At 27.8% G+C, this 16,852-nt stretch overlaps 1 protein-coding gene across 2 annotated transcripts in view; it reads right to left on the bottom strand.

Annotated features, from left to right (window-relative positions):
• faf (ubiquitin carboxyl-terminal hydrolase-like faf) overlaps window positions 1–16,852 on the bottom strand; it is a 200,074-nt gene that overhangs the window by 9,504 nt on the left and 173,718 nt on the right. For both annotated transcript variants that reach the window (XM_067287046.1, XM_067287048.1), the window contains exons 43-52: window positions 12,757–12,932; window positions 12,591–12,682; window positions 12,339–12,480; window positions 10,593–10,683; window positions 7,975–8,123; window positions 7,442–7,615; window positions 4,250–4,353; window positions 4,091–4,151; window positions 835–1,003; window positions 559–761 (exon numbers count right to left, since the gene is read on the bottom strand). In XM_067287046.1, coding sequence (XP_067143147.1) covers window positions 559–761; window positions 835–1,003; window positions 4,091–4,151; window positions 4,250–4,353; window positions 7,442–7,615; window positions 7,975–8,123; window positions 10,593–10,683; window positions 12,339–12,480; window positions 12,591–12,682; window positions 12,757–12,932 — 1,361 coding nt within the window. The remainder of the gene's footprint in view (window positions 1–558; window positions 762–834; window positions 1,004–4,090; window positions 4,152–4,249; window positions 4,354–7,441; window positions 7,616–7,974; window positions 8,124–10,592; window positions 10,684–12,338; window positions 12,481–12,590; window positions 12,683–12,756; window positions 12,933–16,852) is intronic.

Below are 16,852 nucleotides of genomic sequence, written 5' to 3'. Positions count from 1 at the left end.
GTGAAAAAACTGCAAAAATAATTAAGATAAAAAAAAATTAACTTATAATTTACTAAATAATGCAGCTTTTTAAATTCTCTTTCATATTATTATATAAAATTTATGCAAAAATATTTTAATAATTTATAATTAGTTTTATAGTTACTTAAAACACAATTTTCATCATAGTACAAATGATAATTTCACTTTAGAATTAAAAAAAAAAAAAAAAAAAATATGCACAAGTCCCATCATTGATATATGGAATTATTTTCTCTGGTTTTTCCTGTAACTTATTACAGAATTTTATATATAAATAAAAGCATGACCTCTCATCTCTTTCATAAGAATGAACAAATTCTTCTCATGATAAAAAAAAACATCAGTATGTTAAGACAATGTCAGTAAAAAAAAAAAAAAATGCAATAAGCCATTTTCAAATAAAAAATGTTCTCTTTTTAAAATTAACTGCACTTATAATTTAATAAGAACAAATCAGTAAATATTTAGCAAGTTATTTTAATAAATACATGAATGTTTAATAAATTATATATAATAAATATATTTTAAGAGATTTACCCTTTCTAATTCATCATTCAACCATTCTACTGCACTTGTCCATTTTCTTTTCAAATCACCATTAGCATGCAACATATGTGCTGCTGCAGGACAGGAACTAAATAAAGCTACCATGCATTTAATACACTGATAGGCTCTTTTCTGGTAATGATTTTTGCTGCGCTGCACAGTATCAAACAAGCCATCACGATCATCCGGTATACCTATAATATGTCAAAATCAATTTTAATGCAAGCAATTTAAAAACAATTCTAAAATTTTTGTTGTTTTCCAAACCTTTTAGTGCATTATGTATTCGATGATTTTGCCAAGAATCCTCCAAAAGTAACATGTGAAGTAATAGATCTAAATATGGCCTCAACTCATAGGTATAAGAATAAGCTATTTGCCATAATAATTCGCTCAGCACCATTGAAGAAAAATGTGGATTTTCCCAAGAACAAAACTAAGAAAAAAATATCTTATTACAAAGTTTATATATATATCTCAGTTTATTATAATATTAAATATAAAAGCTTCCAATTTTAATCTGTTCAGCTTTTGCTAAATTAACAATATAAAATTTAAAAACAGTTACTAAAACTTTCAATTAAGATAATTTATGTAATAATTAATTGTTTTAACAATTGTATTATTTAGTGAATAATGTTTTATTTGCTAAATATTATATATGTAATTATTACATAAAAATTTTACCAGCACTTAGTTTTTTTAAAAAATAATCATGTGAAATGTATATTATTATTATTAATACTAACAAATATGTTTAAGATGATCAAGCTGATTATTTTGTTTAATTTCATAATAGACAATAAAAATTTAAATTAACAATAATTCACAATGCTTCTGAAAAAAGTTAATTGTTTATAAACTTTGAAGAAATAATTAAATAGGATTTCAAATTGGAATCATCAATTGTAATGCACCTAAAAATTATATTAACAACTTTTTACTATATTATTTTATACAGATCTTCAAATACTAGTAGTTTTCTCGTGATCAGATCAAATGGGTAATAAATGCTTAACATGTTAACTGCCATCCGACATGCTGGCGATCATACTAATTAGGGCCATATAGAGCCGTCAAAAAAAAAAAAAAACTATAGTAATATACCAAATTCAAATATAATCAATCATTTGTAAATATATTTGAAAATAAGGTTATTTCCAAAATTTAGCTTATTCATATAAAAATTCTCATAGCTAGTTATCTCTATATCCAAAAACAATACATTACAAACAGTAAATTAAATAGATTTGGCCATTTACCCCTTATATCCTTATATATATATATATATATATATATATATACACACACACACACACACACACACAATTTAATTTATTTAACACACTTAATTTATTAAATTAAATCTTTAAAACTTTCATCAAATGTTAAAGTTAATAGCTAAAATATCTATTTGAAATAAAATAAAATTTAAATAATTTCCTTTAAATGGATGTGGTCCCATGCAAACATGTGACAATTTGCATATTGAGGAGTTCATACAATGATGCTGGATTTGGCTACTTTGCACCAATTTTTCAAAAACTCTTTGGCACCAAAAATATTTTCTTTTAAAATAATCTTAAACAAAAAAAAATTATTAATTTCTTTTAGCTCTGTTTTGTTTAACCACTCTGATATACTACTTGACACTTAAAATGGCATATATCATCATCATCTCATTTTGTTTGATTTGAAAATCATTTAGAATTTGTTTTTGTTAATAAATTTAATTTTATTTAGTAAATTAATTCAAAATACTGTATTATCTTTTATAGATTTCGATCATCTGTTAAGCCTTAACTCCCTAAATTATACGACCTTGGCCTTGACTCTGAAATTTGTTAATATGAACTTTTGATAAAGCAAACTAACTACTGTTCCCTTGGTGATTCATATTAACACGAGTTTACTATATATAAATTAAAATAGTTATTTTGGATCACCCACCCTATCATCATAAAATTGAGTAGCAGTTTGTTAGTTAAAATTAACTACATAATATTGGGTTGTTCGGAAAGTTCGTAGTGATTTTTGATAGCCGACAGTTGAGACACCGATTGACGCAAAAATGATTAAAATTGTACAAACCAATGAATATTACGATAAATGACCTTGAGACACGTCCGTTACAAAAAAACTGTTAAGATTATTCAAATAGCGTTTAATTTGGCTCATTGCAAAAATGGATGCGAACAACGTGCATTATCGACACTTGTTTCTTTTCTTTTTTCGTAAACGCAAAAATGCTGTACAAACAGCAAAAAAGATATGTGATGTTTATGGTGGGAGTGCTGTATCAGAATCAACTGTTCGAAAGTGGTTTGCAAAATTTAAAACGGGTAATTTCAGCCTTGAAGATGCTCCTCGCTCAGGAAGACCTCCTGTTATTGAAGAGGACCAAATCAAAGCATTATTGGATGAAAACCCTCATTACACAACTCGAGAGATTGCAGACATAGTGAAGTCATCAAACAGTACTGTATTTCAACATCTAAAGAAGCTCGGATACGTGAATCGTTATGACATTTGGATACCTCACGACTTAACGGAAACAAACTTACTGGATCGCATCTCCATTTGTGATTCTCTTGAAAGACAAAATGAAAATGACCCTTTTCTGAAGCGTTTAGTGACAGGTGATGAAAAGTGGATCATTTATAACAACATCAGCCGAAAACGATCGTGGGGTTAGAAAAATGAATCACCATTAAAAACTCCAAAGGCCGGTCTTCATCCAAAGAAGGTCATGCTCACTGTCTGGTGGGATTGGAAAGGAATCCTGTACTATGAGCTGCTTCCACAGAATCAAACAATTGATTCTGATAAGTATTGTTCCCAATTGGATAAGCTGAACATGGCAATTAAAGAAAAACGTCCGGAACTGGCCAATAGAAAAGGCATTGTGTTTCACCAAGATAATGCCAGACCTCACACGTCTTTACGAACACGCCAAAAATTATTGGAACTAGGCTGGGATGTTTTACCCCACCCCCCTTACTCACCCGACCTTGCCCCGTCGGACTACCATTTGTTCCGTTCTCTACAAAATTCCCTTCATCGATAAAAACTTTGATACTTTGGAAGCTTGCAAAAACCACGTGGATCAGTTTTTCGCGGAAAAAACTGGAAAGTTCTACGAAGAGGGTATCATGAAGCTGCCCCATAGATGGCAACACGTCATTAAAAACAATGGCGCATACATAATGGAATAAAAGTATATTTTTAGTATTAAAACAATTTCTTTTATTTCTCTTAAAAATCGCTACGAACTTTCCGAACAACCCAATATAATTGTTGTAAACATTATAATAAAATTGTTCAAATTTTTATTTTGTTTCAAATAGATATTTTAACTTTACACTACTAACTTTAACATCTAATGAAAACTTTAAAGATTTAATTTAATAAATCTTTTAAATAGTAATAACTGAACAACAGAGAAGAATCTTACTACAAATTACATATTTTTAATGTAACATTTATTTATTTCTTAACCAAATTAAAAATTGATTGCTGTTACCTTTAACAATTTTACAGTATCCTCTGAATTATTAGCATCTTCAATGATTTTTTTGACATAACTAGAAAAGTTATTAAACAAAAAAAATTTTAATTTTAAAATTTCTTATAAATAATCATCTTTATTTATGAAAATACACCAATAAACAGAAGATCATACCAGGTTTTATTATATAAAATATCAACAACTTCTGGTTGAATAGCCATCAGATATTCTACACAAATTTGGTCTCCCATATGAACATTAGGAAGTGGCTGAGCTCCCTTTAAATGTAACATAATATTTATTTAATATATATTTTTTATAAATGCCATTATAAATGAGAATGTCTTTCATTTTACTAACAGTTTATGAAAAAAATAGGAAAACTATATCAATATTTTTTAGTTTTTGAACTTATATATATATACACAGTCATTCCAACAATAATAAAACATACAGTTTTTGCCTACAAATTCTATCATCATCAGGTAACTTTAATGAAATTTTCTAGTACACTATATAGTAAGATATCAACAATTATTGCATAAGTTTGGAAAAAAATGATTAATAAATAGAAGAGTTAGATATTATCATCAAAAATAGGATGTCCAACATTAATAGAACATGTACTGATTAAAATTAATTACAAAGAAAGTAATGATTGGAATCCACGAAATTTGCATAAAAATACAAACAACAAGTGAAAAAAAAAAAGCTTTAGTAAATTGCATAGTACTTTACTATTAAAAATGGGATGTGGGATAGACCTAACTGTAGAGGAGAAGATCAAAATTGATGTGTTTCATCAGGAAGGGAGAAAAGTAACTTGGATTGCTAAGAATTTGGGAAGACTTCATTCAACAATCTCAGAGGAGGTGCAGTGAACAGGAAAACAAAACAGTGGTTGCAAAAGTTCATCATCATCTGGAGAAGAATGTGTGATTGTTCAACATGCATTGCAAGGAAACACATCCATTCAAAAAAATCAAAAAGGAATTGAAGCTGAGATGCAGTAAATCAACAGTACACAATGTTTCGAGAACAACAATGTTTCTTTCATCAAAATAAAGACAGGCAACCAGCTCAAGAAGAAACACAAACAACTTCAATTACAGTTTGCCAGAAACAAGTTTAAAAGATAAGAGGGATGGCAGAAAGTAATTTTTTCAAATGAGAAAAAATGGAATCTCGACAGATGTGATAGTTTTAAGTATTATTGGGCAGACAAAAGACTAAATCAAAAGAATATTCAAAGAGAGTAGCTGGTGATGATACACTTATGACTTGGGTAGGTATTGGATGGAATGGAAACAAGACTAGACAGATCTACAGTAGTATTTATTAAAGGTTGAAACAACTCTCAAACTTATCTGGAGGCAGCTTCAAACTTATGGACAGAAAATTGATGGACAGGACTTTGAATTCATGCAGGATAATGCAAATTTCCATGTATGAAAAAGAATAATGTTGATTTTGAGAGTAAGAATGTCCAACTTTGGAACTGGCCATCCCTCAGTACAGATTTAAACCCAATTGAACATTTTTAGGTGACTTGGTTTTCCAAATGTACAGCAGTGAAAAGCAATACAGGACTGTTACTGAACTAAAGGCTGCTCTCATGGAGGCATGGGAAAATATTCCACAAGAATTACTACAATTTTTGATTAATTCAATGTCTAATCGTATTTTTCAGATTGTTTCCAAAGATGGTAGCAATATCAGCTACTACTTTTAATTTTAAAACATCATAAGTCAAGATGTTCTATTAATGTTGAACATTCTATTTTTGCTAATAACTCCTTTGTTTATTAATCATTTTTCTCCAAACTTGTGCTATAATTGTTGATATCTTACTATAAAATGTATTAGAAAATTTCATTAAAGTTACATGAAAATAATAGAGTTTCTAGGCAAAAACTGTATGTTCTATTATTGTTGGAAAGGACTGTGTGTGTATATATATATTTTTAAAATATTCTTTGGAAATATGGTTCATTTGCATAAAATTACAATTTTTTCATTGTTGTGTCACCATAAGCTTGCTTAAGCATGAAGAATTTCTGAATCAAAACACAATTTGACATTGGCATGTTGCACAGTTGCTAACATTCTAAACTTTGATATTATGAATTGTATGTAATCATTAAGGCTAGGACATCTTGACACTAAAAATCATATAAATAGTTATAATTTACATGACTTTTAATGCCTCGATGTCCTACTTCTAGTCATATATATACAGTAGACTCCTGTATATTGCGCTCCCATAAAATGCGAATTCGTACAATGCGACAAAAAAATTGCAACTAGTACTCACACAGCGCAATAAACAGTCCTGTATAATGTGTAAGATAAATTTAACATTTTCACATAGTTTCTGATTTTTTGTTTAGAAAAGCAAATGTATACACTTACCTGTTGTTTATATATGAATAGTGAAGCTGATAGTTTAAAGAAGTAGCAGTTTATAAAAAAATAATAATACATACTCATTTAAAGATATAAGAAGAAAATAATTTTATTCAACTTAAAATAAAATTATGCACTTCACTGTTTAACATTTATTCACTATTGGAAGTATCAACAAATAAGTTCCAACAATGCCATTTTGTTAATATTGGTTGTACAGTACAGATTTATTGACAACTGTTACAATTTACAGACCCCTGAATTTGCATAAATTGATCTGTCCCGTATAACGCGATTTCCTACAATGTGGAACGTATCCCCCACGTTATACAAGAGTCTACTGTATATGTTGCAACATGGTTCATTCATAAAAAATTCTTCATAATGTGTAAATCTACATTTGTTTCCATTTAATATTTTTATTAATTGAAAGAATAATGTAGTATATTTATTTAGTTAATTTTTTAAATGTCTCATCATTAAATTAATTTTCAATGTTTTATTTTAAATTATTTTTTTTGCCTTACAGTTTATTTAAGATTTTTAATATCCATTATATATAAAAATATATCAAATAAACATCAAGAATTCTGAACTTATTGAACTGTATTAAACTTATCATCCAATTTACAGGAAAAAAAATTCTGTGCATAAACTGCAATTTCATTTTAAAGGTTTCCTTTTGATGTCTTTACATTCCTTATGCTAATATCAGTAATATTTTCTGTACAGTATTAAAAGTCAACATTACTTGTTCAAGACATTTTGTGTGTTAATTTTTAAATTCAAAATTATTTTAAAAAATAGAGAAAAATTATGTAAAATAAGATATGAAGAACTAAATTTTACATTGACATTTCCAAAAGAAAGAACAACAACACAATATTTTCACATACCATATATTTGAAAGTTAAAAAGGTTATAATATATTATATCATATCAATTAAATTTTATACTTACAGCCATAGAAGATTGTGTTTTACAAGAAACATCACAACAGCATACAAGTAAACTAACTACATGGTATAATTTTCCAAGTTCAGCATACTGGTATTTAATTGGTGGTCCAGGACCTTCGTCTAAAGCAACCCTCATAAAAGTGGCAGGAACATTTAATTTTAGAAGTTGTAATCGCTAAAAAAAATATAAATAAATAATTACTGACATATAATAAGGAAATTACCATATTTTATTTAATCATTGATTTTATGTTTGCATTTACTAATTCTTTAATTATTATTATTTAAAAATCTTTTTCTACAAATAGAGTATTATTAAACTTTTTAATATCATATAAAAAATAAATATTCTAATTCATTATTTTTCATAATCTTGATTATAGTACTTTAGAGATGTTTTGATAAACATATCTTTATCAAATTAAACTTTTAAATTTATTATTTAATTTGATTAATGCTGCATTGATTTACTTGACCAATGGAAACTAATTTTCAAATGTGTGTATGAAAATATAAAAATTAAAATGTACTAACCTCAGCAATTCCCAAGGAAGCATACATCAAAAATAGACTGAAGTATTGTGTAAGATGCCTACCATGTTCAGAAACTTCTTTTTTCAATAATGATAAAACCATTAGTAACAATTGGTCTGATAATGTAGCAGAAGTATCACTGATGTAAGCTGGAAACAAATTTATTTCATAAACATTTAAATCTATTATGGCAACAAAAATGAAGGTTAAATGTTAAAGTAAAAAAAAAAAAAAAAAAAAACAAGAATAGTGTTTATGAATTTAAATTTTTGAAAAATTTTTAACTCAACCAATTTTTTATATCATTTTTTTACATTTCAAAAATTCTCTTAACTACAAAGCGCTCACAAGATTAAAAGATAGTAAACATTAGGCATTTTGAAGCACACGCTTTGATAACCCACGTTTTAAAGAACCAAGAGGTCCACACAGGTATACGCACATAAACATGTGCTTCGTGCCAAATGCGTGTTGACAGAATTTGGTTAAAATGCACGTTACGGGGGCTGGCAACTGTATCTCAACTGCATGCTGCCATTTTGTTGTATATTCGATCGCACACTTTCGGGTAGAGTGGATGCACGTTGGCCGAAATGGAGAATGATCATTTCGGGAAGTCTCTGTCCCCCACCCAGAAACCTTGATGAGCTCAGGACTGCTCTCGAAAGAGAATGGACTTTAATTCCTAATGAATTGATCAATAACCTTGTAAAGAGTATGAGAAGCAGGTGTCTAGCATGTATTGCTGTAAGGGGTGGTCACACACCCTATTGAGTGAATAAATTTATTATTTTAATAAAGTTTCTATTTTATTTTAAATTAAAAATAAAAAATTTGTAACTTAACTTTTGCCTTCCAGTGTATATCAATGAAAGTCCATTGTAATATACAAATTGATACCATTTATGAAAATAATTTGAAGTTCTAAAAACAAAATTTTCAATTTGAATATCTAATGGAATATTTGTAAGCTTTGTGTTATGACGAATGATTTATTAACAAAATCAGATACGATAATAGAACAGATAAACAAAACAATATTCTAATGAATATTTTAGGAACATTACATGAAATTGTTAAAAAAATTTATTAAATTACTATATTAAAATAGAAAAACACCCATTATTATTTTGTATTAACAACTCAATATATACTGTGCGTTTTGCTATATTTATTTTGAGAATGCATAAATTTTACATTATATTATAGAATGCATAACTAATAAGAATTTCAATTTAAATTCACTATAATCTAGGATATTAGTGCACTGAAATTTTGCGACAAAAAACTACAATGATTTAATAAGCTCCAGAATGCAAATGTAAGCATTGTAATAGTTGTAAATTTTAAGCCATTCCTTCTTGAAGTTAACAAATTATTTGTTCTTACTGTTATATTATATTTGCCATAACTTATTATTTTCATATAAAATGTACTATATATTCAAAGAATGTATAATATCTCAAAAAATTTAAAAATTTTTTGTAATAAGAATAAAAGCATACATTAAGAATAATTATCAAAAGAAGAATATACGTACATGTATTTTTTTTTATTTGAAGTAAGATTTAAAATGATATAATTTGAAGTTTTTCATATTAATGTATATATATTGTATAGGTAATAAATAATTTTTCTACTTTACTATATAAAAAAACGGGATTTAATATCTAAATTGTTTTTTAACATTTATCTCATTTTTATATAAAGCTTAAATAATTTAGATATTCTTCTATGTTCACATTGAAGTTCTAAAAAGCTTATAATTTATCTAAGTATTATATAAATATCTACAACTATTCATTTAAAATATTATGAATATTCAACAGTATAGAATGTATTAAAATTAACTATTATATTGCTTATGTAAATTAAGAAAAGTTAATTAATGAAATAAAGTTTCTTGAAATATCTAATTGATATAAATGAATTTAAAACTTCTTAAAACATATTAAATAATATATGAAGGCATTTTTATAAACAATTTTTGTGCAACTTTTTGAAATAGAAGTGATAAATATTCAATGTCTATAAAGAAGTAACAATGTCTGCAGCTATACTATAGATATAAAATTATCAATGAGTGATTTAAATGATACAATAAATAAACAAAATATCAATGAAAACTCACATTTCCTAAAAATGACACAAAGCTGTTTCTAGTATATCATACTTTTTATTTATTTATAAAAAAAAGTAAAAAACAAATTAAGAGAAAAGAAAAAAATCTTCATTTAGAATAATAAAAATAATCTAAGATGGTCTATTTTTGATGATGTTACAGCTATATCTGATAGACTTTCTTCTCTAGTCAGTCTTGACTGAACCTGAGAACACCAGTAAATTGTAAAAGAAAGAAAAAAAAGCTTATTTTGTTAAATATTTTAAAAAATGTGTGTTTAATAATATATGATTTTAAACTTAAATAATCAATATTACCAAAACTATTTAAAATTTTCATGAATATGAATGTAAAAATTCAATTATTTTTGTAATAATATATATATTCAGATAACAAATTTCAATATCTATTGAAATTTGTTATCTGAAATATATATTATTACACACACATACACACACTATCAACATATTCTTATTATAATTTTTAAAATACTTACACACACTACATAACATTGGAGAACTATAAGGTCCGTCCTGTAATGACAGATGTGCCAAAAGTACAATAATTTTTACAAAAGCATTACGAACCTGAAATATTTAAGAAAATAATTAGTACAAACGTTCATTAAATAACAATAAATTGTAGTAAAAATTAAATGTCTTAAAAATAGAAAATAGCTATATATAAATAAAAGATATTGTCTGAATAACAATGTCAACAATGTCTATACAAATATATGCTTCCTACAAATTAAGACAAATTCTAACTTATGTATAATTAATAAAAATTTATTGTATGATTTAGTTATACCTTGTTGCTATGTATAATTTAAGAGATAATCAATAAATAATCAGTCAATGACAATGAAACATATGAATGCATTTTATTTTACATGTAATTTCCCTAGTTGTCGAGGTATTTATCCCATTCTCTCACAAATCTCATGGTTCTATGTTTAAAAAATGTTTCAAGTCAGTAGTTAAGCCAAATGACACCCTGCATCTCTCAGTCATATTGAAATAATTTGCTTTACAGCACTTTCTTCAGCTCCCCACAGACATGAAAGTTATGTGGTAACAGGTCAGGACTGTAGGATGGTGCTGAAGTACTTCCCTGTCAAACTTCTGTAGCAGTGCCATTGTCATATTGGCTATGTGGAGGTGAGTGTTGTCATGCAGCAAGATGACCCCGGGATGCTCTGCACAAGAGCATTGAATATTTGTTCATAAGGTTTGCAGAGTGGTGCAATACATGGCTGCATTAATGTGCTGTCCTTTTCCAAGAATCAAGCAGAATACTTTTTTTTAACTTTTATAATAATAAAAAAGGGTCATCTCTGCTGATGTTGTGACCTTACATTTTTTTGCAATGGGAGGATGCTTCCTTTGCATACTGCCTTACTTTGACTCCAGATCATAGTGGTAGCACCATGTCCTATCTCCCTCCACAATTTGGTCAGAAAAGCATTTTTCTCCTTGTTATGACCGAATATAGTCAGATGCTAAAATGATAAGGCCATCTGGCTTGCTTTCTGCTGCTCTGACAGATGTGGAAGTGCAGACACAAGTAAAAAATCTCTTGCACAACACTGAAGCTTAATTCTATTGCATATGTGATTTGGTGGATTGTTACTGGTCTGTTGGTGAGAATGTAGTCTTCTGCTGTTTGCATTTGTCTGTGTAACTGTCAGTTTTGGATGACCTGGTTACTGCTTATCCTGCATGGTGTATAATTTCTCATAAATTTCATCTCCTTGCCTTTGTGCATACTGTTCATATATTTCTGGAAGAACAGTCCCTTCTGCAGTTATGAACTATATTACAGCATATTGCTCCAATTTAGATGCTTGCATTCTATCATAAGATCACAAGCAATACTAATTGATCATGCCATTATTTACCTTGTCTAAACTTCTCATTTCTGTCAGGTTGCATTATTATCCAAATTATCTTCAAAGTGCTGCACTCATTGGCTAATTACTTACTGATTATCCTTATACAATAAATTTTAAATAATAATAATAATAATAATAATAATAATATTCACTGTAAATACAAAAAAACTATCATCATTGGTAACATTTCTTCATGGTTACTACCTTAAATTATAAATATATAAACACATGCTCTTTACGTTTTGTCATGTTTTTGAAATTGTAAGTAAATAAATTATCTATCTATCAAAAAATTATTATTATTATTTGAATTTTCTATCACTATTTTTAAATTCCCATCTTTCCTACCTCTGAACTAGGACATTCCAACAAATATTCACAAAATCTGTGTGGATGAGCAAATAACACATTATGAGCGAACCAGTTCCTTACATTTCGACTATTCCGTAGATGGGCACACAAAGCATCATACCATTCATTTGCAAGTCCCCTTAAAAAAAGTACATAATTATTATAAAAATTAGACAAGTTTTAATATTTTAATTAATAGTTACATATTATATTTCAACATAAAATTAAAAATTATTACATAAATAATACCTGAGAGTTTTCTTTGCATGAAATCCAGTTGTGAAGAGAAGTTTTGCAGCTAACTGAGTACTAATCATTGCTAACTCTTCACTTTCTGGACTCTGAATGAAAAATTATCATCAATTTTATTATTATTTTTATGATTATTAAATAAAATAGTAACAATTAGTCTTACCAATTTTTCTTGACCAGGTTGAAGTGTAACATAAATAATATTACAACTAATCAATTTTTTCATGAACTGAAAATACTCTAAACTAAACTGATTTCTATTATGCATAAATCTGATGTTTTGACCACGTACACTTAATTCAATTGCTTTAGGCATCTTTACTGTATTATTCTTATTAGCTAGTAGAAAAAATAAATTAAAATTTATCAACTAAAAATCTTTTTAATCATATTATATATATTTTATATTACAGAATTTAACTATTTAACAGTATTAGATACACAAAATGCATGTAACATTCTCAAAAAATTCATTTAATCAATTAAAAAATTCAGATAATTGAATAATTCACAAGCACATGAGAAAATTTAGTAACCTGAACAATTTATCAGAAGTGTGAGAATCTAGAGACATGAGACAATATTTTTGTTAAAATAATATGTGGGAGAGAATAGATTGTGTGAGTTTACATTCTTGTGAGATAGTTGGCAAAAGAAAGGAAATAACACCTCTCTGTTTATACATCGGCATCCTGTTGACACATAAAAGACACAGCTGAAGATGTGAAACAGCATTAGTATTCCATCTCAGGAAAGTTTGTACCCCCAACTGGAGGAGGGTTTACAAGATAAAAGGGACAGAGATCCAAGGTTCTAGGCAGACACTCCTCCCGAAGAGCAGAACCCAAAGCTCTGTTGGTCAACCCTATTGTCAGTCTCCTTTGAGAAGAATCTCCAGAGAAACTCCCAGACTACTAGGCCAAAGCCAATGAAACTGTATGAGAAGACATTGGTTTTTGTTTGTTTGTTAAGTCATGGCAACACAACACTTGGGAAATCTGCCTACGGGGATGCCTTCCGGAAAGTCTTTTAAGGGAAACTGGTCCCTATTTAGGCGTTACAGATGGAGAAAACCCGGAAAACTCTACTTGGCCAGCCCGTCTGAGTGAGGCACAAACCCATGACCAAACTCCCAGTGTTCAGGATACGAAGACCGCTTGGCCACTGGTGGGCCTCAAGAGAAGACACTGGTCTACTCCACATGAGGTATATTTAGATTGATATACACACAGAGAGAGAGAGAGAGAGAGTTTACAAGTAGTTAGATGTTTGACATAGTTTATTTCTTATATGAATTATTGGACAAAAATGCTAATTGTGCTTGTATATAGACTTACTGCTGTAATTCTAGTCTAACCATTGCTGTATTTAGTTCATTAAACTGTTATTATTCGTTAACTCGCTTAAGACTCGAGTTATTCAGAGATCGGACAACCCTATCAACGTATCTACAACTCCACCGCTCGTTTAGCCCTCTAATTAGATATTGGGCATCAACCTTCGGACATCTAGATAGAACTGCGAGTTCAGATGCGTTATTTCTTAATTGGTGTGAAGAAAAAAATTTGACTTAAGATCATCCAATCTTAGATCAAACTGCTAATTAAAGACATCCAGCGACAACGTGAGTGAACTTTACCAGTCTGATGCCATGAAAGAGTTTATAATAGACAGCTTCTCACAGAAGCATTCTATCTATAACAGTTCTTTTTTTGTGATATATATATATGCACACACACAGGATATTTCATATAAAGTGTTACAAGTCAATAACTCAAAACACATGCTTTTAATAAAAACTTTATAAGAATAAAAGTTTAATAATTTCAAAAGTTATCAGCAATGTACTTGTACATTTTGAAAGATAATGGTCTAATAAAAATGCAATTTTTAATGAGCTTTAATTTCTATTCCATTATGGTTTGTTATTTAACAAATACTTAAGATGATGCCCATTTTCATTTAAATCTTTCAGAAATCAAGTAACAGGGATAGTAGATGTACCTTCTTGGCATAAAATCAACTGGAAGGTGACATGACAGACTGAACAGCAACAACTGGCAAGATTTCCAGTTTTGATACCTGATGCTGACTCTGGCTGGTATCAATACTCGTGGTATCAGGACATCCCTACAGAACAGTGATTTATGTATCAATGAAATTGTTCCGCCATATCCAATCTATCATTTTGCAAACATTCACTTTAGAAGTTAATTTAAACATGAATACTGCTTTTGTACCACATTAAGAATTGATTAAAAATTAGCTATTAACAACTTTAAAAAATATAAGAAAAGGATTAAATTGATCCAAAAATTTTTTATATGATCATTACAATGTAAATATTTAAATCATCCAGGGAAAAATATAATTATGCAAAAATTGTTGAGTTCCAGATTTTCCACCATAGGACACTACAGTTCATTTCACCTACAAATACAACTGAGACTTGACTGATAACTCATAGAAAAATCTTAGTGCTGTATGAAGTAACTGACATCGGATCCTACAATAAAAGGTTGACATCAAGTGTATTCCTGTACAGGTTTTTTAATAATATCTTCTCAGTCATTTTAAAGAAGATTTATGTTTTATCTTCATGTTATATCATGCTATCTTGGATATAAGGATTAAATTGACCTAAAAATTTTTTGTATGGTCATTACAGTGTGAATATGTAAATAATTCCGGAAAAAATATAATTATGCAAACTTTGAAATCTGTTTCAATTAATTAGTACATAAAAAGTTTGCATTTTTATTAGACTGTCATCTTTCAAAACTTACAAACACACATGCTTTTGAACTTTTGAAATTGTCTTTTTTTTTTTTTCAATAAAAGTTTATTATTTTTTAATTAAATTTAATTTATAATTTTGGATCCTCTAATCCAAATTATAAATTAAATTGGTGTAAATTGGTATAAATTAAATTAAATTAATTTGAGGTGGTTCCATTTGAAATTTTGCAGTTGCCCTCCATCTCACCCAGAAGAGAGGATGGGGCAGACTTTATTTTTATGGCATTAAAAAGACCCCTCAAAAACGACTTTTATTCTGACCAGCTTTTTATTAGAAACATATTCCAAATTATTGACTTGTAACATCTTAAATAATGTATAGTAAAAAAACTTTTGAAATACATTTCTTCATATTTTTTTTAGTTTGATTTAACATTGAATTCTGAAGCATTTTCAAATTTTTAAAAACAAAATACAATGACACACACTAATAAATCAAAACAATCATTTACATTTATATATAAAATATTTTTGAAAAATGTAAATTCTGAAGAATGCAACTGCTAAGAAAAAATTCTTAAATCTGTAAATAAAATTTTAAAAATTACTGTAAAATCAAACTAATTTCAATCATCCTAACAACAAATACTCATGATCTCATCTCAATACACACATTAAGTTTATTCTATGTAAGAAAATAATTGCTATTAGTTATCTTTTATTAAAAAAAATAATTAAATATAATTAAAATTTCTTTTTTAAATTTTATTCTTTTAATTTTTTTATATATTCTTAAATTTTTAAAACAAGGAAGTCCATAAGCAATTTGAGGAGCATATTGTGATTTTAATGAGAAGTGTATTTGTAAAAATTGGAGTGTTACCAGTTGGTACTTTAATTTTTATTGTATTTATTACTTTGTCAATTTAAGATTGCTAATGTCAGATATATTTTTGTAGCCCAAAGAGAGAATGTTTTAATCCTGAAATGCACAGAGAATAAAAATTTCTTTTGCCAACTGACCTTTGTCTCCAGATTAAAACAGACTTAGAAGACAAACTTGGGTTTATCATTTGATAGTCTTAATTGGAACACCAGCCAGTTTCCTGCATTTATGATATAAAGTCGGCCATAGTGATTTAGTTTCTAAATTGTTTATATATTATAATTTTTTGTCATAAATAAAACATTTATTTATATATATTTGTAATATCCCTCTTTAATTGGTTTTATTGGAACTAATTAATTATTAATTAGTTCCAATAAAACCTGGATATAATTAAAACATAAAAATGTTAACTAAAATTATAAAAGTTAAATTATTTCTTAAAATGAAATGCTTTTAGAAATTATTTCTCTATCAAAAATAAAGTAAATTTCAACTTTAAACAATTTTTTTTTAAATGACAAATTTGTAATAAGATTGACAAAGTTTTATACATTTTTTATGATTCTCAACAGCAAATTTAATAACTTAATTTTAAGTATGGGGAAATATCTAAATCTGATAAAAATATTCA

The sequence above is a fragment of the Centruroides vittatus genome, unplaced genomic scaffold, assembly GCF_030686945.1.
Source record: "Centruroides vittatus isolate TY-2023 unplaced genomic scaffold, ASM3068694v2 scaffold_435, whole genome shotgun sequence".
NCBI classification, from domain to species: Eukaryota; Metazoa; Arthropoda; class Arachnida; order Scorpiones; family Buthidae; genus Centruroides; species Centruroides vittatus.
This window is presented reverse-complemented; position numbering and strand designations above follow the sequence as displayed.